Source organism: Pocillopora verrucosa, chromosome 10, assembly GCF_036669915.1.
Source record: "Pocillopora verrucosa isolate sample1 chromosome 10, ASM3666991v2, whole genome shotgun sequence".
In the NCBI taxonomy this organism is placed as follows: domain Eukaryota; kingdom Metazoa; phylum Cnidaria; class Anthozoa; order Scleractinia; family Pocilloporidae; genus Pocillopora; species Pocillopora verrucosa.
Genome location: NC_089321.1, coordinates 18,751,865 through 18,777,437, shown reverse-complemented (window position 1 = coordinate 18,777,437; position 25,573 = coordinate 18,751,865). Strand labels below are relative to the sequence as shown.

Genomic DNA, 25,573 nt, shown 5'->3' with positions numbered 1-25,573 from the left:
GACTCCCTCAGTAACTCTTGTCCTGTCGTTTCAACGAAGGTGCAGCTAAATTCTTCACGATAATTTTGTTGTTGTGAAATAGCCAGAGGAATAGATACGATGTTAAAAACGAAAAGAAAGACTTTCTGACGACACACTTCGACTATTTCACCTTTCTGCCGCCCAGAGCATGAATGATGGTCGAGGACTGTCCACTTGTTTTGGTAGTTCGTGAACCCGAAAAGTTTTAGAATTGGTTGCTACGGTCCTTAGTAATTTTCTCCGCGTAGTGTTAAAAGAATTTTCATGAAAGGGCCCATGTTACCTTTCCGTAAAAAATTAGTTCGGCCGTTGAATCTACTTTTCAATTGGTGATCATGTCAGCGCATACTGACTCTGCTACTTTCAACAGAAGGTCTTCGACACCATCCAGACGAGCTTGGGAAGAAACAGGAGAGAAACCACCGGCAGGCGACTCACAGAACGATCTTAACAAAAATGTAGCGGACGGGAATAAGTCTGTACGTCAAGAAAGAACTGGAAGTGAAGGACAGAAGACAATGACAAGCATGGAGAGCAACGGATCAACCGAAGTTCGACTTCGGTCTGTGGAAGTTGGTGTCGAGGAAAACGCGAACATCAAAACGAGTAAAGGTGAAATCGCTCAAAAAGATAATACGACGAACGGATTTCCAGACGTGAACGTTAAAAATGGAAAAAAAAATGGTGCAAAAGATCCCGAGGCTTTGAAAGGTGATCATGTATGCGAGGATTCCTGTTGTGGTGACTGGACGTTGTTTACGCGGGTTTTCAAATCGAAGAGATTCGAATCGGAAAAGCTCGAGGGCCTCTATCAACGTTATGTGTTTCGCCTGAACCAAAAGTTTATGAGCTGGCTTATTGGACTGCTACTTATCTTAACATTCATTCTCATAGGTTTACAGTTCGGTATGGAAAATAAGATGCCTCCAGAGACTAATGCCGAAGGCATTACTTTATGTATATTTGCCGTTGCCTACATCTTGCTGGCTTTAATTGTGAATAGAAGTGGTTCCTCACAGAGCAATTTAAATTGGGTATCTTATATTTTACTCGCCATATCTTGTGGATTTGTTCTAGCTTCAGTTGTTTGTCCTCCTTCAAAGGATGTAGAACCAAGCCACCCTAAAAGCCTTTATTCGCCATCAGATGGCGTATGGCTAACAACTTTCTTCGTCTATATGACTTACACCATGTTGCCAGTTAGGATGAGAATCGCCGTCTTCGGTGGCTGCCTTCTTCCTGCGATACATCTCATATCAAGCGCTGCGATGAATAATAAAGATCCAAACCTTTCAAGATTGGTAAGCATGATTTTTGTATCTTTATTGTTTACTTTCTTGTTTGTAATTACGGGTTTCATGATTTGTGGAGTGCCTTGCTATCTAGCAGCTTCCCGAACATGTCTCATTGCATAAATAATTTATGAGTAATGTTTACATTGCGAGGAAAACTTGATGTTTGAACTTGTGGAAATGTATTTTTTTAAGAGCAGATTTCTATACCACCACGTCTTCATAAAATTTTGTACCAGTACGATTTAGTTCTAACCACATCTTTCCCTTCTATCACATACCGCGGACTTAAAAATTCTTAAACGGATTCCAATTCTCTCGCATTTCTTACTTCAAGTGCAGGTGAAATAGCCACATATTTTAATTACTATAAACAGCTGGTTAAGGTCGTAAAGAACACGCGCCTCTTTTTTCCATTGGTGCGTTCATTGAAATCAAGGTGTTAATCTACTAATAAAAGCGTTTGATTAAAATAAAGGAAATAAAATAAAAACGACCCCAAACGATTCCTTTATGGTTATAGAAGTGGTCAGGATAGAAGGTAATTCAAGCACTGTTATTTCTATTTCTTTGTGTTGTTGAGAATCTGCCTTTGGATTAGCCTTGCTCGCACTTGTAAAGAAACAATATCAAACATTAACCTGAGACTTTAGAATTCTTTTTGATGTTACGGTTTACCTGTTCACAGGGAAGGTAAAGAACATGTCGGAGCTTTTTTTCACAGTAAGTTATTAGTGAACCAGGCTCATTGTCTGGAATACTGATTTCTTACTGTTCCAATATTGCTTTTATTATTATTATTGCTATCTCAATAAGGTGGTGATACTAACTACTTAGTAACTTATAGTAAAGTAATAATGAACACATGAACAGCTTAAATACACTGTAATTTGAGCATGATTAAATAGTTTTATCACAATTGTGTCTAATCTGCCAGATAATTGCCAGCTACCCAAAACTAAGAATGAACAGCATTAAAAAATAAGGACCAAGTATTTTGAGATCAAAGTTTGATTAAAAGAAAGGCAATTATTGTTGCTTAGAAGCAAAAGTTGTCAGACTTTCTTGCCTTTAGGAGACCTGCACAATAGATTTGCTACATTCTAATTATTGTTTTCTGGACTTCAAGGCCAGGAAATTGATGGCATTGTGTTGAAATTCCTGAAAGATGCAAGATTTGAAAACAAAGTTTTTTACAGAACAGTAATTGACAAACAGACCAATAGTTAAGAACAATACATGAGGGTTGAAATAATTCTTCAAATGTGGCAGAGCCTCACCTGATGTCAGCAAGTTCAGTGTTCGTTTCCACTCATAATTGATAGCTTGTTTGGGAATCAAAATATTGATGATTCCAAAGCTAATTTTGTTGCTATCAAGAATTAAACATCCAGAGTTTTCTAAATCAAGTATTCTTTAGCATATTATCCATTTCATTTTGAGCTTCAGAAGGTTTATTTACATTTGGAACAGAAGAGAAAACAAAGGTTTTGAAATTCAGAGCTTAAGTAGTGGGGAACCATGCAGCAAAATACAATTGCACACCATAGGTTTATACTGTGATGGCTCAATAGGAAAAACATAGGATGAGCAAGTCCTCTTTTATGATCATATATAGTATCAGAAGCATAGGAGTGAAATGCTTCAGATGATAAAACTAAAGGATGTTACAAGGTCACATGTCAATAAATTCATACCCACATGGGAACAGTTAATGTTCTTTTTATCACTTGGAGACATTTTTAAATGCATTTGAGGAGCAAAAGTGCAATGATCAGATATAATTTATTGCAGAAGGGCTGTTTTAACATCAGAATAAAATATATATACAAATGAAAAAAAAAAGACTGCAGGAAAAAAGGGCAGATTACTGATGTTAGATCCTAGAAGTGAAAAGGTTGTAAAAACTTTTAAGGAAAAGTAAAACTGGTCACCATGATAACAATATTATCTTTGTATAGGAAGATTTAAATGGTACCCTATTACATGAAATTTTCTGACTTGGTACAATTCATGTACTGAAGTTAACTATTTTTATGGATCAAAATTCTCTTTTGCTTCTGAAAAATGAAAAAAAAAAAAAAAAAAAAACTGGCAAGAGTAAATCAGTGATAAGAACTTCAGGACATTTCCTTAGACCAATGGCGTGGTGGATTCACATCCTCCAGATAGGTTTTTTTGAGTGTTTGAAAAAATTTTCAGAAACCCCCTTTATTATTTTTGGCTTGAACATTACCATCAATGTTAACTTATGAGTCTTATTTCAGAGAGGTGAGGTCTCATTGTTTCCAGGCAGTCCTAGAGCTCCAAAAAAAAAAGATAAAACATTCTTGGGAGTTGGAATTTCCAAACATAACTGCATGTTCATTGCTACCTTATGTATTTTTTAAAAAAGTTTACCTGATTAAAATCAGAATCTTACTTGAAAATCTTTTTGTTCACAGCTTGTTGGCAATCTGCTCATATTTGTATGTGCCAATATAACGGGGGTCTTTACGAAGTATCCAACAGAGATTTCACAACGCCGGGCTTTCCTAGAAACTAGGCGATGTATAGAGTCAAGGTTGACCATCATGAAAGAGAACCAGAACCAGGTACTGTTTGATATAATATAATTTAAACTTGAATATTTTTTACTCTGGCAAATGAAAAATGTAACCTGGAAAACCTATGTTATGTGCCCCATGTTATTTGACTGGTTATAACTGATGTGTTTCAACCTGTACATGTGTTATTCCATGTCCACAACCAGTCTCCAGAAAAAAGGGTGTTCTAGGTCAGAGGCGAAGGATATAAATGTGGTGTATTTTACAATATAAAAAATGGAGCTTGGTGTGAGCATTAGTAATGATGTTTTTCATCATTTATTTTATTTTTTTTTTTTTTACTGTATTACTAATTAAAGGGACTGTTGAGAAGTGGGATCTACAACGTGATGCTTTGCTTTAATAGTATTCCCTTTAACTGAGTGTGTACATACAAAATAAGAATTAAAGAAAAAGGTGATATTATTCATGGAAGGAGACAGGCATACTCTGAGAAAGAGAACTTCTATTGCTCCCACCTAGCAGTCAAAACTACAACCTTGGAATTAGCACTTTGGATGCTCTGCCACTGAGCTATAGGAGACTAGTGGCAGGCTATAGATAAACAAGTTTCTATTGAGAGTTTGTTTGACAGAAAAAATGTTTTTAATAGAAAAGGAAATGGGGTTACAGAAAAAAACTTAATAAATTTTTAATTGCTAACAGAGAATATTTTGAAAGCTAAAAAAAAAAAAAAGCAAAAAAAATTCAAAAGTTCGTCTTAACTCTCCAAAAAGGTTAAGAGTTAAATTCAGGTATTTCAAGAATTAGGCTGACAAAAGGGCCTCATAATATCCCAGTAAAAACAGAATTCAGGGGTCAAAAAACTGGAGAAATATGCCTCTCAGAGGCTGCCTGCTGAAATAAATTCTGCAAAATTGGTGTGTTCACTGATGTGCTCCCCTAGCTCACTATGGAGCAATAACATACCAGGGTAGGTGAACATCAGTAACAGATGAATTCAGATCTAATGTTTTAATTTTTAATTTATCTTCCCTGCTATATTATTAGACTCACAAACATTCCTTTCAATGTAGGAGCGTCTATTGCTTTCTGTTTTACCAAGATTTGTGGCTATGGAAATGAAAGCAGATATAGAAAGTGGGGCATCAGAAACAATGCAGTTCCACAAAATTTACATTCAAAGACATGAAAATGTCAGGTTTGTAACAGTAATGGTTCAATACACAAGTAAGGAAATCAACAGTGTGGAAGTAGGAAACATCACCCTTCATTTCTTTTACAATCACTTATACATTGACTGAGACTTGGTGGGTTTTTTAGTGGTTAAGTCAATGAAAAACTTGTCATCCTTGAGGGATCTCAGCAAAGAGCTTGACCAAACTGGTGTTATGTTGCTCAAAATATTTCATTTTTTGTTTCCTTTGGCTTTCCACAGCAATTTTATATGTTCTTTGCAATGGCTCTTTAGTGAGTAAAACAATTTCTATAGTACACAATATAGAGGCTGTGATTATATGCAGACAATCTCCTTGGCTGTGATTATGTGCAGACCCTCATTTAGAGGGTAACATGGAATTAATTACTACTTTTCTTGCACTTTACCATGTTGCACATGTAAGTCATTCAGGCTAGATCATGTCAAAGTTTAAGAGTGTCAATTCAAGGTGGGGGTTTAAACATGTGCAGCAGTTGCCTCAAGTTTTTTGTTGTCTTTCATTTCAGTATATTATTTGCTGATATTGAAGGATTCACCATGCTTTCATCTCAGTGCACAGCTCAGAAGTTGGTTCAATATCTCAATGAATTATTTGCCAGCTTTGATATGCTTGCTGTGGTATGAACTTTCCTTTCTTCTGAAATCTTTTTTTAATATCTTAGCAATTCCGCAAATCATTTCTATTTTAGTTATATATTAAGTTATGTGATATTGGATGCATAAATTGTTTTAACTTGAATTCTACCACATTCCTCACATGAATTAAGTTTACTGAGAAATTAGAAAAGCTTCCAAAAACAATCTTGACTGACAAAATTTAAATGTTACAATGAGTCAATGATTTAAAACATTTCATAAGCTATTGCATAAAGAGGAAGTATGCCATTCTGACTGCCTAACACCTCAATTAATGGAGTAAACATGAGGGATATTCATCAAATTTTGCTACAATAGATCTTTTAATAATTCTTTTTAGTATTCATCAAACTTTTCAGCCATTCAGCCTCAATGCTAGGTCTAAATTTGTTTGCCTATGCTAATCAGTATTAAGGCTAGTGCCCTATTATTTGTGAAGGAAGCCAGTCAGCAGTTTAATCACGTTTTTTTCCCTTTCCAAGGAAAACCATTGCCTGAGGATCAAAATATTGGGAGACTGCTATTACTGTGTGTCTGGATTACCAGAGGCTCGCCCTGACCATGCTCATTGTTGTATAGAGATGGGCTTAGAAATGATTGATGCCATTGCGTAAGTTCTTTGTTTAGTTTGGTTTCCGTCTTTTGTTGTTAAAGTGCCACTATGATAAAATTTGCATTTGTCCAATCCAAGCTGTGTGAAACAGTATCAAACACAAAGAGACAAATGTTGACTATTTTCAAATATCTCTCTGGCCTCAGAATTAATTAAGTTCTTGAAATGTGCAAACTAGAAAAGTGCTGATATTATAAACTTTGCCACACTAAGTCTTCTGGTAAAATACAAAAGCAGATATTTAGGCCAGTTTGCATGATAAATTTTGTTCGTGGTGGTAAGCTTGAACCAAATGTGTTTTATGACTCTCCCTGTTGGTTTAGGATTCCCCAGCCATCTGCTGGTGACACTTGATTGTAGTAATATTCGCTCATGAAGCACACTTCACTCCCGTGCATGATCTGAAGAGTTTAAAAAGTTGTCAAAGGTTGGAAAGGGTTTGTACAGCTCAGGAAAGAGTGTTTCTCTTTTGTAACTGGACCCTATCACACTACAAGTGTGCTTGGTGGAGAACCAGTACTTTAAAATTTTTAAGTCCCCCTCCCCTCTTCCAAAACATGCCCCTTCCAGAAATAACTGCCCATCTAATAGAAGCAGCCCTTCATAAATTGCCACAGTAAAGCCCCATGTGAGATAAGCCTTAACATTGAAGGAAACATGGCCTTCAATTGTGAGATCACTGGACATAAAGGTAAAAGAATGGGGAAAGGGGAGACTTCTTCCTTTTAAAATGGTATTGATTCAGAAACAAGGCCTTTCAGATGTACATGAGTTGGTTAAAGAGAAGCCCTCGGGTCTCAAGTGCAAAGTTAACGGCAAAGCTTTGGTGTAAGAATAATATTGCAATAAGTACATGATGATATATTGAAACTGTTGCTCTGGCCATATAGATCCAATGTGTAGCACCATCTTTTGATAGTAGTCAGCCTTGTTTCTGTGGTAGTTACTGTAAATACCTTTATTAAAGGGAAATACTCATCAATTTCATGTCACAGGTCATCTTTTTCTGAAACAATTTTGAATTTCAAACATCTTGGAACAATCAGAAAGTAATGGCTTCCAGAAGTAACAGCTGCCTAAAAGTTGGCTGAATTAGAGAGAAACATTGACTGCCGCTTTTTTAATCAAATGATGTTTGACCAAGTCTCAATTGTCCAGCTAGCATATTGTATTCATGATGTTTTTATTATCATTTCTGTTGAGTATTGCTTTTGGTTGTTTTTTAGTATATTAATCAGTCTTCTGACATCTGCATAACACTGTCTCTGTGTGTGATTTCTTTTGGTTAGTCATATCCACCACTAACTCAATATTCTCATTAGATACTAGATTTTCATTAGGAAATGTTTATAGCCTCATTTCAGGTTAATATTAAGAAAGATTATCCTTATATTGCTATTAAGATGTTTAGTGTAGCTTGTATACTCAGTTATCTAATTTGCATGCACAATGATTCAAGATCTTCAGATACAGATATATGTAAATTTCTTTTATTATATCATTATGTTCTTCTCATATTTTTATATTTGTCATAATTATTATATTGCACTTATTATTACAGTTATTTTTATTCATTTTATGTAGGAGTGTACGTGAAGCAACTGGTGTCAACTTGAATATGAGAGTTGGCGTTCACATGGGAAAGGTTCACAGTGGGGTGTTGGGACTTGTCAAGTGGCAATATGATGTGTGGTCAGATGACGTAACAACTGCAAATCACATGGAGTCTGGAGGACTGCCAGGGTATTTCTCCTACTTTCTTAATTTGTCAACCCTTTACTCCTTATCATCGTTATGCATTAATTTTCTCTATACTGTTCTCCATACATTTCCTAAGGTGCTAACAAGGAGAATTTGTTTAATAATCAAGAGCTGCTTTAGTTGGTGATCATTTCCTTCATTCTCATGACCTTAATGTGTGATTCAGGGGTGATATTGTAAGGAGAAATTAGACGTCAGTCACTGTTGGGGTTAGGTTAATGCTGAATTATATTATTTCCCACTCTGTAGTTGAATGTACCAAAATCTGAAAGGGAATGGTGGAAGCCAGTTATTTAACTTAACAAGAAAGTGTTGCATATCCACCAGAGAGTGCTTAATTGAGGTTCACTGTCTTACTCAATGCTCAAATGAGGTCATTTAACAAAAAAAAAAATGACCAATACTGTCTTTATTTAGGGTAAATTTTTTAGGTCACTGACTATTTTAAACTGAAAATAGTTTTAAAAATCCTTGGAGTGATAGACATGGAACTACTTGTTTTGATCACAAAAAAAACATCCAGCAAAAGGTTTAGCTTCTTAGCTAAATGTTGTCATGGTGATATATGATATATACCAATATTTTTTTGTTTAATACAGTGTACAAGAGGAAACATTGTCAGCAGCTATTTATTTGGTGGCAATGAAATTGTAGATTGAGAATAACACTCATTGCCTGAGAAAAAGAATTCTTTGAATTATATCACAAATTTGATGGAAGCATTTTCCATTCTGAAAAAAGTTATTTATATCAAAAAGTATTTACCCAGAGCTCAATGTGAATGGTACATCTGAAATATCCATTTTTTTGCCATTTGGGTTTTTGTATCTAAAAGTAGTTGCATATTTTGGGGCTGCTTATGGTTTTGGTTTGTTTCATCTATTTAGTGTTGCTCCCATTGTTATTTCTTGCCAGACGTGTTCATATAACAGACTCTGTACTGAATTGTTTAAGTGGGGATTATGAGGTTGAAGAAGGGCGAGGACAGGAACGGGATCCTTATCTAAAGCAGTACAATATTGAATCATACCTTATTGTAGCTGAACACCCAAGGGTAAGTCTGTCATACACTTTGTCAGTGTAAGATAGAAACTTTGACTACTTGCAGAATTTTCTAAATTGCTTCCTTTGTGTTATGATAAACAGAGAAGGAGAAAGAGATTTGGAAGGGTAGTTGTAAATGTTCTCAAGTTTAAAACACTGTCAGAAACCTAAAGCTGATTGCTTTTCAAGCAGCTTCATTAGCACTGCATTATGAAAGAGGAAGAACTTATCTTTAATATTGAATTAAAAGACCATTGTGTTTGTAAAATTTGACTAAATTTACATTTTATATTTTAGTCATCTGCTTCATAAACTGTTCTTTTATTGTATTGTATTAATTAGATAAATTTAATCCCAAGAATTGATTGCAAGGATTGTTCTAGTATCCCATAGAATACAAATTACATTTTAAAAAAGTGATAACTGAGTGTTTTGCAGGCATGCAAAAATAATGCTTGTCTACTACATGCTATGGTCTTCAATATGTATGCAAAAAAAAAAAAAAAAAAGATGCATTTGTCTGTGTTATTGGTCCCGTAATGGTTGTTGATGTTTGGGGAAAATGCTACTGACTAGGAGAGGTACCGGTGGTTTACTGCTTTTCCAGAATCTTTCACAGCTGCAAAGGATAATCATTCAACATTACTTAGCCATTTACTTTGAGTCTTTAAGTCTATAAAGTCTGTAGGGTAATAAATTAAGGATAGACTTTACAGGTATCCTTTGCCAAAAAAGTTGAAAAACTTTATTTTTAGTTACAAATAATAACAAAAAATTTTTATTTCCTCCCATATGACATACTTTTTTTACCTCAATGGAATGCACTTTCTTGGTCTTGCACTATGTAGAAGGTATGCAAATAAAAATATGTTACTCAGTCACATATATTACACATTTCACATACTCAAGTTTTGCTCTTACTTGTGACAGATACTAACAAAAAAGCAAGATGAAAATTGTATGCTGTTAAAAAGAGCTAATCTTATGTTCTGTTCAGGAGTAAATTGTTTCCTCTGGATATCGTTAAATTAAAAGTGGTTTACTCAAGAACTGGCAAAGAAAATTATCATAAACTTGAAGTGAAAACTTCAATGTCAGAGTGAGGCTTTGTGTGAATTTTTGGTCAGAAGTTTCACTTGTTTCAATTTTTGTGTGTTAATATCCCCTTAATCCAGTTCTCCCAAATGATTTTAAATTGAAGAAATTTAATTTTGATCATTACTAAGTGTAACAAGTATTCACCTAAGATTTGCTTTTAACACCCTCAGCGAAAAAATACTGCCTTAAAAGAAACTAAGCAAGATGATCAAGACAAGAAAATGCAGGCAAGGTAAGTTAAATTTAGTGTCTGTTGGTTTGAGAATAACTGAGCCTCAGAATTTTAATCACAATGGTTGAGGTGATTTTTCTCAAAACAATTTTTGTTTCTCTAATTCTTCTGGCAATTTGAGGAGCCAAAACCATTTTGTGGAAGTGCTTCTCAAAATCCAGATACCACAATATCTGATGTAAACTTTATTTTGTTTGACAGGCTAGGTATTACAGCTTCAAATCAGCAAGATCCAGAGGATGAAGTCAATGAATTTCTGGGAAGCTCTATTGATGCCCGCAGCATTGACAAGTAATTTTGTTTCATAATTTTGTGTAGAAATTATCATAGTTTTGAACTATTTTGAGTTATTTGACTTTACATGACTTTGTTTTAGGTTGCGCAAAGACTATGTGCGGCCAGTACTTCTCACATTTAAGGATCCAGACAAGGAAGAGCTTGTAAGTACAGAAAAGGCAACTTTTTTTTGCATGCAGAAAGGTGTTTGTTACATCTTTACTCAGAATATGAATTTCCCTCAGTCTTTGCCAAAACATCTTAGTCAAAAAAATAATTGAAGCAACCATTTCCTATAAGATTAGAATTTGAACCCATGTGATAAACGAAATATGACTTGTTACTTTTGGCATGAAGGTGATGAAGTTAAATACATGATATGACTGTTCAATGGAGACTATTTCTGATACCTTTCCTCAGCAGGCATCTCTGCATGGTTGTGTGATTGAGACTCCCTTTGGTGATTTTGGCAAAAAAAAATGATTGAATAGGCCATTTCTAAGTTATTGCAGTCTGGTATGAAATTACAGTGTGATGACCAGGCTATGTGCAAAGTTGCTTTCATTAGTACAAAGAATAATGAGCTGTGGTGGTGAAAATGATACTCATATTCAGTGTAGGAGAGTAAAATATTATTTTTCAGAGTTTTTGTTTGACCTCCTTGTGCAACGTAGCTTCAATTGCTTTTATGTCATCATTTAACCATTTTCTTCCTTTGATTGGTAAATTACAAATTTTAATTCTGCAAATTACAGATTTCTAGTTCATTTTGCAAACATATTTCAATTTTTTTTTCTTTTTTTTTTCTTTACACAAATTACAGTAAGCACTCACTATAAATCAGCAAGAAAAAATATACATCCAAGTATTCAAAATTCTAGGTACTGGAAATTTGCTGTGACTTGTGTGTAATTTCCCTAACAGCTTTTTGCAGCCTTGGACAGAAGAGGCTAGTTGGATCTGCTTTTTCGCTGCAGCGTTCTTCCATAAAACAAACAGTGTGATCAAACAAATCAAACTGCAATTTTATTTCCTTTAATTGCTGCTATCACCTAAGTGTATACTTCTCTCCCACATACATTTTCACTCTTGCATTGAATTTCAAGAAATTTTCACTCATTTTCACACCACTGTGACAGCTCTTTATTCTTTACACAGATGAGAAAAACTTCACACTTAGCATAGTTCTATAATGTTGGTACCAGATCACTGAACTGCGGAAACTCAGAATTAGCCCATTACTGTATTTATCTGCAGAGAGGCTGCACCCCAAATGCTTAATTCATATTTGTGGAAATAGTTAGTGAATTGGGATTAGAGATCAAGTAGCTTTTGCAATAATTTTCATTAAGAAAAAAAAGTTTAAGAATATATAAAGCTGGCCTAGAAGAAAGTGTATGACCAAAGTCAAGCTGAAAACAGATGCATAGTTAAGGTCAAACTACATAACAAAATTGGAATCTCCTCAATTCTCAGAAATTTTTCCTGTGCCACTCTCTGTAACAAACAAAGACATTTTTTCTTGTTATGATTGCCACCTTCAAACATTCTTTAAGTCTACTTGATACTGGCATGTTGCCTCTCTGGGATCCTTTCTTGTAGAGTAAGTAATAGGGGTAATTCTAAGGCATGCTGTTTATGATATCCTGGAAGATGCTTTTGGTTTAATGATTTCACAGAAATGCTTTCCAATTTTACTAGCACATAATGAAAATTGATACCATATAACATAGGAGAAAAACTTGTGTCTGTCAGGTTGCAATGATGTGAATCAAATTGGAAGAAATCGTAGTTTATATATAAGTATGGTTTGGCTTATGAGAGAAATGAATGGAGCTTTGTATTTATTTGAAATGGACAGCAATGTAGGAGGGTATCACATTCATGTTGGCAGCTAAAAACTTTGAATTGGTTATTTCTTGTCAAGTAGTCCAGAAGTGTGACAAGTTTGTGAAAGTGACAAGTTTAATAAGAATAACTTGGCAGGGATGGAAAGGAAAGTGTCAAGCATTCACCATTGGCATTCTGTAGAATTGTGCCTTATTTTATGAAGAGCAGTGCTGAAATTTACTGTCAACTGAGTGGGAAAAGGAAGCACTCTGTTGGCCCACAAGTAGGAATGGCCATTCTTTGAAAGCTGCACTGAACTTCCCTTGGTGGTCTTCCTTACACAAGAATAGTAAACAAAAAGCTTGATGCCCTTATTTCGGCAGAAAGGACCAAGATTATTTGTAGATGTGAATGTAGTATTTTGTTGTGTTTGCTGTGATGATCACTGAGTTGATGCAAAAGCAATATTTGTTAATGTAAAACTCTGAGCTATCATGCATTTTATGAGGTGTAACTTTTGTCCCATTTATTGAAAAAAAACAAACAAAAAAACCTGTGGCCTATCCACTGGTAAATACAGTGCATCTTTCAAAGGTGAACCTTTTGTTCATATGACTATGCTTGCAACATAAACACTGCATGTTAATGTTAGCAAGGAAACAAAAATGGTATTTGTAACACTGATTGAGTGGATTCATAAAGTATCTACAATAGTAGTTGCAAATATTAAAAATGTTCCATTTAGTGTAAAATACTAATATTGGAATACTAATAGAAAAATTAGTTTCAAGGTGCCATGCAAATCTCAGTGCAAAAGTACATTCCCTCTGTTACTGTTAATTACAAGCAGTGGAAAGTGCTTTCATTTTGAACAAGTCAGTGAAACTAACTAAACTCATAAGCCAAAATAAATGATTAAACTAGGCAGGTTGATCTTGTTTCAGTTACTCTTTTTCTCCTGATAGTTTTAAATTGTTATTTTCTGTTATTGCAGTATTCTCAAGAAAAGGATAGAATGTTCAAGTCTTACACTGCATGCATTCTTCTCCTCTTTGTCCTCATAGTTATGGTTCAGATTACAACCCTTCCAAGGTATGTATTCAAATAAATTAAACTGATAAAGTACATATAGGTTACATACATGTAATGTTACCACACATCTTTAAAACTTGTGAAGGAAACGCGAACTTACGATTTACACTGCATTTTTTTGGAATCCAAGTCGTCTAATTTTAGGGAGCCTATTAGATTAAAGCTCTCTTCCATTGCCATTTTTTCACTGTGTATTATGACCTCCTTCCTTGTCACTTTTTGAGAGTAGGTAGTAAATGTCACTTATTACAATTACATTTATACCTGGAAACTGCATTTCTGGGTAATACTTTGAGCTCTCTGAGAAAGTTTACCCACATGAGGTCCATTCTGTACAAAGATGTTGGCATGGCTGAATTGATACAATATTTGTTTTGTTTTGTTTGTTTGTTTGTTTGTTTGTTTTTTTTCTCACAGCCCTCACCCTTTTTATAAAGTGTTTTAACTCTTTCACCCCCAGGAGTGACCATTTCTCCTTACAATATATATTAACCCCAAATCATACATTCAGGTCATGAGAATAAAGGACATTGTCACCAACAAGAGAAGCTCTTAGGAGTTGTATAGGGAACTGTATGGAGAATATGCATACTGATGTTAGGGTGGAAAGGGTTTAAGCATGAATTACGGATTAAAATAAGAAACAGTAAGTCTATAGGATCTTTGAAGCTAACAGAGAATGTCTTTTATTAGTCCTTAAATGGGGTAAATCAAAGAGCTTTGGACCTCTGGTTTGCCTGTAAAACAAAATATTTCAGAAATTATCACAAAAAGGACTTGGTCTATGAACATAAATTTGCCTATTTGTAGTCTTTGGATAATCTCAACATATATCGTTGTTGGTTGTTTTTAGTTAATAATTGGGTAGGTATAATTCTAATTAAAAATTTTTTTTCCTATCCTTAGAACATATGTAACTATGGCTGTTTTCATAAGCACATTTCTTGTTGTTGGTGCCCTTTTCCTATTGGTTGTAGCTGAGAAGTGCCAGGTATGTTTAATTAAATTTTAGTCTACAATGTTTTCATAAAAAATCTCATTTCTGGTCCTTGTTTGTAGACATCTTTCCCTTTAATTTACCAGAATATACCAAGTGGTTTGAGGAGCATTTCAGCCAAACTTGCACAGTCTCAAACCAGTTGCAGAGTAGTAGCAACTGTATTGGTTCTGACTTTGTATATTGCTGCCATTGGAAATTTTGTAAGTACTTGAACCCATATTTATAGTTCAATGTTATTCCCAATTAAATCTTTACAAAGCAGTTTTATGTACTAATGTGAAGTACTTCATATGATGATGATAATCTGACCATGTGTTGTCGCTCAAGTGCAATTTTCTTTACCTAATGCCTTACACAACCGACCGCCCATTATAATGTCATTTGTAGTGAACTTTGAATTTTTGCAGTTTGTTTTTCTTTGATTGAGGGGCTCTTTGTTGGCAATACTAAGAGCTAATGTTTATTACAAAATTGGTGTGGTTAGATAGACACCTAACTTCTTAACTTTGAAGACGTAACAGAAGTGGTAAGTTTTGTGTGGTTTCATCACAGTTACAGATAAGATAAAATGAATTGTTATGTCTGTGATGTTCTTCTTCAGTTTGGCTGTGACTTAGGGAGAGAACTGATGGTAGGAAAATCTAGATGCAATGAATCTCATTTGTCTTATGTTGGGCTTCATCCTGATACAAAATTCTGTGACTACCCACAGGTAAGAGGGACAAAATAGCTTACATCACCAAAGATGATGTCTCAAATAAGTTATTAACCTCTGAAATTCATAAAGAACATTAAATAGCGCGTGATATATTGTGTTCATAGTACTATTAAGATGGCTGATAGCTGATTGTTAATAAAAGTGAAACTTGATACTGAAGTTGAGAGAAAGTTGTCTTTTAACTTGAAATAACCTCAGAGTGGTTGAAACTTTTTCAACTTTGTTAAATTGTCTCTTGGAGAAACTTCTTAAATGAAGATTTTACTGGTGAATATTTAAAAATATAATTTTGATACATTCATAATACCTTAGGAATGAATATGATTTGTTAAATTAATTATGTGTTCACTTTAACTACTATTTGTTGTTTTCTTTTTTCAGTACTTCACATTCAGTGTGATGTTAGTGATGATAGGCTGTGCAGTCTTCCTGCAGCTTAGTACAGTGCACAAGTTTTCAATGTTGGCAGCCATGTCAACTATCTTTATAGTCTTGATAAGAGTTGTCTTTACAGATCTTTTCAACAATCATGATAAGATCCATTATTGTTGGTGAGTACCAGTATAGCAGGAAGTTCTATTGTTTGAATTCATGTTGATCGCAGCATTTGAGGGACACCATGTTAAGCCACACATGTGCACTTACTTACCCTATTAACTTTGAGAACAACAGCAACCATGTTTTCGCTTTGAGAATACAGCGATGGAGCAAAAAATTACTGGTAATGGAGAAAAACTCAGCAAGCCAATGAGTCACACAAAGTAGTTCACTCAAATTGGTTTATTATGTAAATTATGTTGTTTCTTAGCCAAGTACTTAAGGCCCAGCCACTTGAATAGTCAACATGTAAAGTCATGATGTGCCCTGTCCAAGCATACTTGGAGCTTGCATAATGAGGAATTTTGTACACATCTGGACACCGTCTTAATTTCACCTATTTTAATTTCATTGGTGTTTTCACAAAAATCAGAAAATGCTCTCCAAGTGCCAAATTAGCCCATTTGTGCAGTTAAATAGTGAAGACTGTTAGCCCCTCAAAACGTTTTACTGATTAATAGGAATAGCCAACTAAGTTGTTTTTAGAGAATGAAATTATGGTTGCTTGTGAGTATGTCTCAAACAGTGATTTGAGATAATGGTCATTTGCATGTTTGCACCCACATTCCTGGCAAATTGCAATGAATTTGTTGCACTTATGCAGAAATTGTTGGTCACTTCAAAACAGTGATTTAAGGTATAGTGTAATGAATTTGTTGCACATATACAGAAATCGCTTGTCACTTCAAAGCATTTAGGTTGAAGCAGAAAAAAATTACCAATTACTTTATGACCAAAACTTAATTCAGACTCATTCAAGACCATAGGGCTTTTTCAATCAAAGCACATGCTAATTTCTTGCATGTATAAATCCAGGGAAATTAGTCATATGTGACCCCCTCATTTTACTACCAGAAAATCATGGAGCTTTTGCTCAAAGAGTTTTGAAAGTTCTTTTAATTCAGAGAAAATTGTAAATTGAACTGTGGTTGAAAGCAGTGAAAAAGTAAATGATTCCAATTATTTGAATATTTAAGAAAAAATTCTGTGATGGACAGGGTAGCCAAATTTTTTCCAATTCACTCTCGAAATATTCATACTATTGATGGGATATGTTTTTCCTCAGTTTTTCATTTAAAAGTGATAGATAATGGTCAGTTGGGCATATGGTTGGTATACTGTCAGTAGCATTCTCCAAATTTCAGAAAGTATCTTGAGGACAGTAGGTTCATTGTTAAATTCACATCTGCTGTGAGAACAGAAAAGTTAACAACAGGCAGGATATCCAATCAAATTTTGCCATATTTAAGACTTATTCAAGTTGGTATCTCAGTGGTATCATCACATGAAACTATGACATAAGTAAGGACACCATACAACTTGAGTTCATCTCACCTTGCTCCTGGTAAGAGTTTTTCTCCACCACTGTTCTGTTTTTCATGTTGTATGTTACTGAAAAGTCCCAAATATGATTTGGCATTAAATCTTTAATTTTAGGTTGTTACCTGAAGATCGAAGATCCACTGATGGATATATCAAGTGGATTGATCTTTCCATAGTAATTGTTGTGATGTTGACAATAGCTTTAACTGCACATGGATACTTGGTAAGGAAACAATGAGTTGCATTTCTTTACTTTTTTTTCTTCCTTTTTTTCATGCCCCCTATATTGTTTTTTTTTCTCTAAACCAACAGCATGAGGAAATATCTAGACTGGACTTCTTGTGGAAACTTCAGGTGAATTACAGGTTTTATGGTATTCATGATAATTATGAACCTAATGACTAAAGTCATTTAAAAATTAGCATCATATTGACACACTCTACAGGCAACCTTTAGAATGATTCATATCAATTTTTTTTCTGTGTTGTTCAAAGTATATATTTTGTATTATCCAGGCTACAGAGGAAAGGGAAGAAATGGAAAAACTCAGAGAGTACAATAAGAAATTGCTGTATAATATCCTGCCTGACCATGTTGCTCAGCATTTCCTTGCACAACAAGCTAAAAAGAATGATGTAAGTTTTTTTTTCAATCATATTATCAGGAATACAAAATATAACATGTACTTTAATGTTATATGACTATGGACAATGAATAATCAACTTGTTAGAGTTGAGTTTCAATATCTTCTTATGCCAAGGACAGGACTCCAAGCCCAATTTTTGAAAAAGTTACCTTTCAACTTCAGTTGTAGAAAGGTTGCCATAGAGAATTTTGCTCACCTTCCCTCTCCCCCCTCTAAAAAAAAAGCAAAATAAAAACAAAACAAAACAAAATGAAACCCATATTGATTGGAGGATATTTCATTTTGGCTTCACGTAACTTATTTGGCGAGCTGAATAGTATGTGATTGTAACACTTTCATTTGTTAATCCCTTGCTGATCAAAAGATTGTAAGAAGGGTCAAGAGAGAGGGAAGGAAGAGACTCTGATAGTTGGAAGCAGAAACGATTCACTAAAATGTTGCTGAGACCAAGTAACAAGTCGTGTGTAATACAACTTCGGTTTATTGCTCAGTTGAGAAACATTTCTTGTTTTGGAGTGAGGTGAGAGGAATGAGAGACCCTCCAGGCATTACAAACTACTAATTTGTACCTTATCTGATTGAAACCAATTTCCTGTGCACTGTACCTTATGTGTTCTTTGTACCAGCCACCAGTTATACCAGTTTGTACCCAAAAGCATCTTTCAGGCTGTTTCAAGTTTCAGGCTGTTTCAAGTTTCAAGCTGTACTTCTGTTCTTAAATTAATTGATATTATGTTTCTGCTTGATTTCAGGAACTTTATTACCAGTCTTGTGATAAGGTCATTGTCATGTTTTCTAGTATCTGTAATTTTTCTGACTTCTACACTGAGCTAGATGCTAATGGTGAAGGAGTTGAGTGTTTACGCCTCCTTAATGAGATACTGGTGGATTTTGATGAGGTGAGTGTTTGATCTCAATAAATTTGCAGATGTGCTGAATTACCAGCTCCTGGTATCAAAGGTCTTTCTTTGTTACTCTTAGTAAATTCTTATGCTGGCAAACATGGCCTACATTTGTTGTTACTAATTTGACACCTGCCAGATGTCATGGGCTCTATAAGCTGACCATTCCTTAGCTGTAGAATTTAGAGTGTTCACATGCCAAATTATTACCTTAAAAAAATCAATTCAATATATATTGAAACTTCAAAAATTGATTGAAAGTTATCTGTTTGGTTTATTTCAGCTTCTTTCAGAGCAACGCTTCCAGTGTATAGAGAAGATTAAAACAATTGGTGAAACATACATGGCTGCCGCTGGAATTAAACCTGAATCTCAGGTTAGTATTGGGAATAAGAAGAACATAAATAGGTACAGCTGTATCCTTAATCTGTCAGAAATTTGTCTGTTAATTTTATCTGAACTTCTCCAGTTGTAAGATTTTTAGTGCACAGGAAAGTTATACTTAGAGAGTCCTGTTTTAACAAAGTTTTCAGGGGCCAATAACATGCCATGACTTTAACTTCCTTTTGAAAAGCAAAAAAAAAATTTGCTTAAGATCGCCACATAAGTAAATTCAGTTGATGTTCATTGAATTAATGAAGCAAATGAAAGTAACTTTGACTTATTAAAACAAATTTATGTTTTGATATTTATCCCTCTGTGTTTGTAGAAAGGTAGAAAGATTTCTGCAGGTACAGCCTAATATTTAGACCACCCAAAGTGTAAACAGATTCAATGCAAAACTCATTTGGTGAATTTGGGAAAATTGAACTGATGAACTGTGAAGTGTTTTAAAATTTATTTGTTCTTGTGACGCATATTTAAGTGTTTGGGATTGCAGAATTTCAGATGCTTTGTAGTTGCACTGATTTATAAATTTTATCCAAAATTCATGACTAGTTCTTTTCTAGGGAATGTTCGCACACATCATTCCAACTGAACACACCTCCTAATATTTAAGGATCCATTAAAATGTCTTGATTGATATACGGTTTCCAGGCTGGTGGGGACTACAATAAGCTACAAAAGTAGTTGAATTAAAGATTTCAAAAAAATAGAATGATGAAAGAAGAAAACATTAATTTTTCTCTCTTTACCCAAAATATTCTACTTGTTCTTCCTCTCCCCTTTAAGATAAAGTATTAGTCTAAACATTAAAAGACACAAAACTGTGTTGGTAGTAGGGATGAAATGAAGTTAGATCATCTGAGCATAAGAATACTGTATTTCACTGAAATAATTGGTTGTGAGAAACAGATAAGAAGAAAGTTCTTGTCACTAAGTTGATTATGTTGGAAGCACATTAAATAAAATGCAATAAATTATTGATGTTGATGTTATTTCTAATCACATGATTTTGAGTGCAATTTGGATTAAATAAGCATGAGTAAATTGTTTAAAAGACTAACAAAATCGTGCGAGCCCGAAGTGCGAGTGCAATTTGTGAAAAAATTAACAAGTGCTTATTTATTTCAGATAGCACAAGAAAAATCATGTGATTATGTGTTAATAATAGACATGAAAAAAATATGAGATAGCTTATCATAATTAAGCATAAGCTAAGTGCACACATCAAGTGAAAAAATAATTTATTCAAATCGTACTTTCAGTCAAAACAACCACGTATGATCAAAACAATAATATGCAATGATATCTTCACATCTTTAAGGTGCAAAAAAGTTCAAAGTCCAGCTAAACAGTTCAAAGAATTGTTCAGTCTGTGTCCAAATCACTTTTGATGAAATGGAATTGTTGTTTCTGAGGTTTAACCATGTTTATTTTTAATTTTGGTGTTGGATCGCTCAAGCAAAGTGTTAAGCTGGGTTGGTTCATAATTTCCTATTTCCTTGGCAATTCCCTCCTCTAAACACCACTTTTTCCAAACAACAACCAAAAACCAGTGCTTTTTACAGTGTTTTTGTTGTTTGAGCTATCTTTCAGCTGCAGTAGCCTAAAACACTGGCCATTTTTTCGTGCGCAAGTTTTCAAATTTTGTTGCAACATCCGAGGCTCACATTTGATAGGCTGTCTGTGAGTTTCTTTGATTAGTGACCAATCAGAATGGCTGATTTGTTACTTTCTTTGCACTGAATTACCTGAAACTGTTTTTATCTTAACCAATCAGAACTGAGTAATTATTTCATGTATATAATTAGCAAAGACATATCGAGACATTTTTCTGTTTGTTCTTACAGGAGAAATTGGCAACCCTAAGTCACATAGTAACAATGGCTGACTTTGCCATGGCAATGAAAAAGAAACTAGCTGACATAAATTTACATTCCTTCAATGACTTCAAGATGAAAATTGGTAAGTTTAAAGTTGCCATACGGTCAATAGATTCTCCTCTTAGATGTTAAATGGAGATTAATTTTATTTTGTTTTAAACCCCTCCCCTCTTATTGTATTGGTAATTAATATGTGGTAGTTGTCATTTCCAGTTGCATGTTCAGATCTCTTGCTTGCTTGATTTTTTTTTTTTTTTAAGCCAACTGTTAAGTTCACAGGTATACAGGAGACTCAAAGTTTCAAAATACTAAGTCTTAATATGCAAATTACATAACTGTAATAGTTATTACTAACATTCATTGCTGACACCACCTATGGAATTATGATATGATATGATATGGGTAGGACAGAAATTTAAATCCTGCTGCTGTTGAAATTGTCCAATTAGAGATCTACATTCCTGAAAGCGGTCACAAAATACATGCAGTGGAATTGTTTTCCTGACAGCTAGATTGATGATAATATCTTCCATAGAAGCTGACTGTTTACTTTGTGTCTGTTAGAATACTTATTGCAGTTATCCCCTTTGTAATAAGTATAGCTGACTTCAGCTGAAGTCACATACTAAAAGGTTCTAAGATGAAAATATAATAGCAGTTCTTACAGATTCAACCATTCCTATAGTGGATCCTCTTATCTTTTTTTCTAATATCAGTACCATTCCTACAGTTTCTGCTACCCCCACTTTTGCTGTAACTTTTACAGTCACAATTTACTAAATTGAAATGGACAAACCTTCAGATAAATGTATACCATATGAACTTTTGTTTCTATTTTTTTGCTCTTCAAGGTTTAAATTTTGGTCCTGTTGTGGCTGGAGTGATTGGTGCCCATAAGCCCCAGTATGACATCTGGGGTGATACAGTGAATGTGGCTAGCCGTATGTACAGCACTGGCAAGCCTAAGCATATACAGGTCTGCTACATGTACATTATTTCATTATTGTGTCTAATTGGTTCTGCTAAAATCACAATACTTTGATCTAAGTAAGTAATTTTTGCATGCCATGGAAATATGCAATACAAATTCATAAATTATAATTGGTTATTATATATTCAAAAGTTTACATCATCAGTAGGGTTTTATAATTTCAGCGTCTTGTTAAGAACAAATAGTCTTTGTTTTTGATGTTATGTAAAGATGCTACAACACCACACAATGTTGTTATGGTGTATAGTCAAAGGTAAAATGACTCATATTTAGCAGTAGCGCAGACTTGATCAGGTATTTCACTTTTGGGTGAATGCGATGTTTCCTCATTGAGGAGTGCTTGTAAGGTGTAAAGCACTTTTTCCACTGTTAAATGAACATGATTAGAACAGTCCTTAGTGCCCCAACCCTTATATTCAGTTGAATTGACTTATTTTGATTGTTACAGGTTACACAAAGTGTTTATAATATTCTCTCTACACGTGGTTACACCTTTGAATGTCGGGGCTTAGTGGCAGTTAAAGGAAAAGGCAAAATGGTCACATACTGGATGACTGGCAAAGAAGGAGACCAATCAAATGAGTGATCCACTAACAATTAATTACCCACCAATCGATTTGTTGTAAAGTAATATTTATCATCAAAGTTATTTGTATGATTAACCTTACAAAGTATCTTTTTGTAACATACTTATCCAGAGTCAGTCACTTCTTTTTGTCATATTTAAAGTGTATTAGATTCAAACTTCAACTTGTTTTTCATTCAGATTATTTAAGTTATTTTAGTTACTAATAACATGGGAACAGCATGTCCCTTTTGGGTAGCTGAAAGCATCTCCTTGACCTTCTTTTTCTTGGAAACCCTTTAAACTCAAAGAATTTGGAAGAGTACTGGAGGACTTTACAAACATGTTTTTCATCGGTTTAGTCGTATGAAAATGTGTGTGATCTCAGAAATGTTATCAGAAAGTAACAGCTTTCGTCAGTTTTGGGTAAATATCTGCCCGTTTCAATTTCACTTAGGACGTGGGTAATTTTGAGAATAAGGGTTGTGTGTGTTTTTTAAATGTAATGGTAAAATTTATCATGTACATGCAGTTCAAGATGTTCAACAACACTTAACACAATATAGACCCCTCTGCCTGTTTGTCTTCATTATTCTCTTCACTTTTTTTTTACCCTGTGTCGTACGATTTATAGTACACTTCCTTGGCAGATAATGATGTTGACCTCTTTATTTTGATGCTTGTGTACATCATCAATATTACATCAGAGTGCTGAAAATAGACAGGTGGTCACTATAAAAGACTCTAGCACTGTGGCAACAACATTGTCACCATCTAATTGTGTGTTGTTCTGATACAAAATTATGAAAAGTCAAGAGGAAAAGCAAGTTAGTAACTGCTAAATTAACCTCATTTTCAGGAGAGAAAGTATTCTCAGGTTTCTTGCTGGTTGTCTCGGGTACTTTTTACAAGAACACTTGCATTGCTTTGTGTAAAGAAAAGAACTTAATTTATTTTGAATTATATCACTTAATTATTGAGAGTAGAGAGCTTGCTGAAATTTTGGGTGATTTCAGATGGCATAGATGTCATGCAGGAATCTGATACACAAATTCCTTAAAAGAAAGTTAATATATATAGTTAAATTATTAGTATCTGATTCTTATGAGATTTAATTAGGTAACTGAGAAAAAAAAACAAGCCACGAATTTTTGACTTTCCTCCAATATATTTCTTAGCATGTGTTAGGTGGGACGTTCATTTAACAATAGCATGCTGTGTACATTGCACATATGGAAAAAGTCATGCAAATCGCTGAGTCGTCGCGATTTTGCTTCAACCTATTAGACACATGGAAAGTCAGCGCCGCACTAGTAAGAGTAATTTTTTTTGATGGCCGGCTGTTGTTTCCATGTAACTAGCCAACGGGACGTTTCCTTTGGTTGGTTGGTTGGTTCGGTTGTTTCATTAAAGCAACGCAAAGTGCTAAATCAAAGTACTTGTATCTAACTAGTTTCGGGTGTAATTTTAGCCTTAACAAAGTAGAGCAAGTGTGGTTGTCAACATTCCATATCCTTGGACACGACAGCTATTAGTGCATTTTGAAAATCTGCTGCAAATGTGTAGCATGTTGAAAGAGATGAGGTGTTTGTAGGTTAGGTGGTTGTGTTAAATACATCAAGTAAAAATATAAGCGTAATTTTTAATATTTTAGATGATTAAAAGATATTAGTAGACTTGGCTGGTGGTTGGGAATTTTTAACTAAGTGATTTTAATAGAAATTAAATGAGCTTAAGAAAGTGACCATCGCACTACGTCTATGTAGAAATTCAATGGCTTTGATCTAATATATTGACAAGCAACATTCCCCTTTGTAAATATGTCGTGAAATAAAGTGTTTTTTCGGTCTCACTATGAGTATTATTTTCACTTAACCTGCTGGTTATTTATTGTTATCCTTAGTAATATCTGTGCTATCATCGTTGGATCTTTTCATCACTCAACCAACTTAGGCGAACGGCAGTTTTATTAGAAATCTGTGGGCAAAGGCTTCGATATCACCCAATTTAATTATTCTCGTATTGATTTTCAATTCAGTATTGATTAGTTAAGGTCAGGATATCACTCTTGTATCAAATACGGGTTAGATTTCAACATTTCACAATCGTCACTTAAGTAACCAAACTGATGTGACTACCCGCGTTTACTTAAACTGAACTGGGAAAGAGATCGTGCGGCTTCGTCCCAGCTGCTTCATTTACGTACATTTCGATATCGTAAGCTGGTGTTTGTAATTTAGCGGAAATACTGGTTTTTGCAACATAATGAAGAAAACATGAGCACCCTCAGATTGTAGTCAGCTTTTGTCTGAACGTTGAATGTTCAAATGTTATATCAAATAATCGTTTGTTAGATATTTGATATTAAAACAGATCTTGGTTGAAGATACTCACTTCACTGTAAGAGTGATTTACAGAGGGGTTCTCCCACCAAATTACAAAGTTTTTAATACTGAGAAATGAACAAGTAATCAGAATTATTTAAAAGAAGCAGTTTACACAGAATGTTATTAAAAGCGGGAATGGTGAATGGGAAAATAAAATGGGGAAATTGAGAATGGGACCTAAATTTTGTCATTATTTCTTTTTTTGCTTTAGATGCACTGATTATATCGAGGAATGGATATTTTCATAAAACGTTCAGGGAAAAATTCATGGAACGAAATAAGTTGAGGATAAGGAAAGAAATGAGCTTCGAGGAACAGTTAATTTCCAAGTTATAATATACTAGCATATTTTCGCACAAAATAGAGGCTATTGTGTTCCTTATCCATCAAATATTTTGCAATGCGTGTGCAAACATGTTTACGAAAAGCTTGCTGTTTTCTGCGTGGGATGTTTGCAAAAATATTTGAAGGATAATAAACAAATTAGCCTCCATTTAACGCGGAAAATGCTCGTTCG

At 34.4% G+C, this 25,573-nt stretch overlaps 1 protein-coding gene across 1 annotated transcript; it reads left to right on the top strand.

The window, feature by feature from the left end:
- On the top strand, positions 1–24,521 carry LOC131787073 (adenylate cyclase type 5). Its single transcript, XM_059104140.2, has 24 exons — positions 1–1,322; positions 3,758–3,907; positions 4,936–5,060; positions 5,585–5,696; positions 6,197–6,324; positions 7,912–8,070; positions 9,004–9,142; positions 9,981–9,983; positions 10,401–10,462; positions 10,664–10,753; positions 10,839–10,902; positions 13,563–13,660; positions 14,567–14,651; positions 14,744–14,860; positions 15,262–15,372; positions 15,760–15,929; positions 17,413–17,521; positions 17,611–17,652; positions 17,814–17,933; positions 18,697–18,843; positions 19,130–19,222; positions 21,081–21,195; positions 21,965–22,089; positions 22,553–24,521. The coding sequence occupies exons 1-24, from the start codon at positions 357–359 to the stop codon at positions 22,688–22,690; spliced, it is 3,468 nt and encodes a 1,155-aa protein (XP_058960123.1). The 5' UTR covers positions 1–356; the 3' UTR covers positions 22,691–24,521.
- Positions 24,522–25,573: the final 1,052 nt, after the last annotated feature.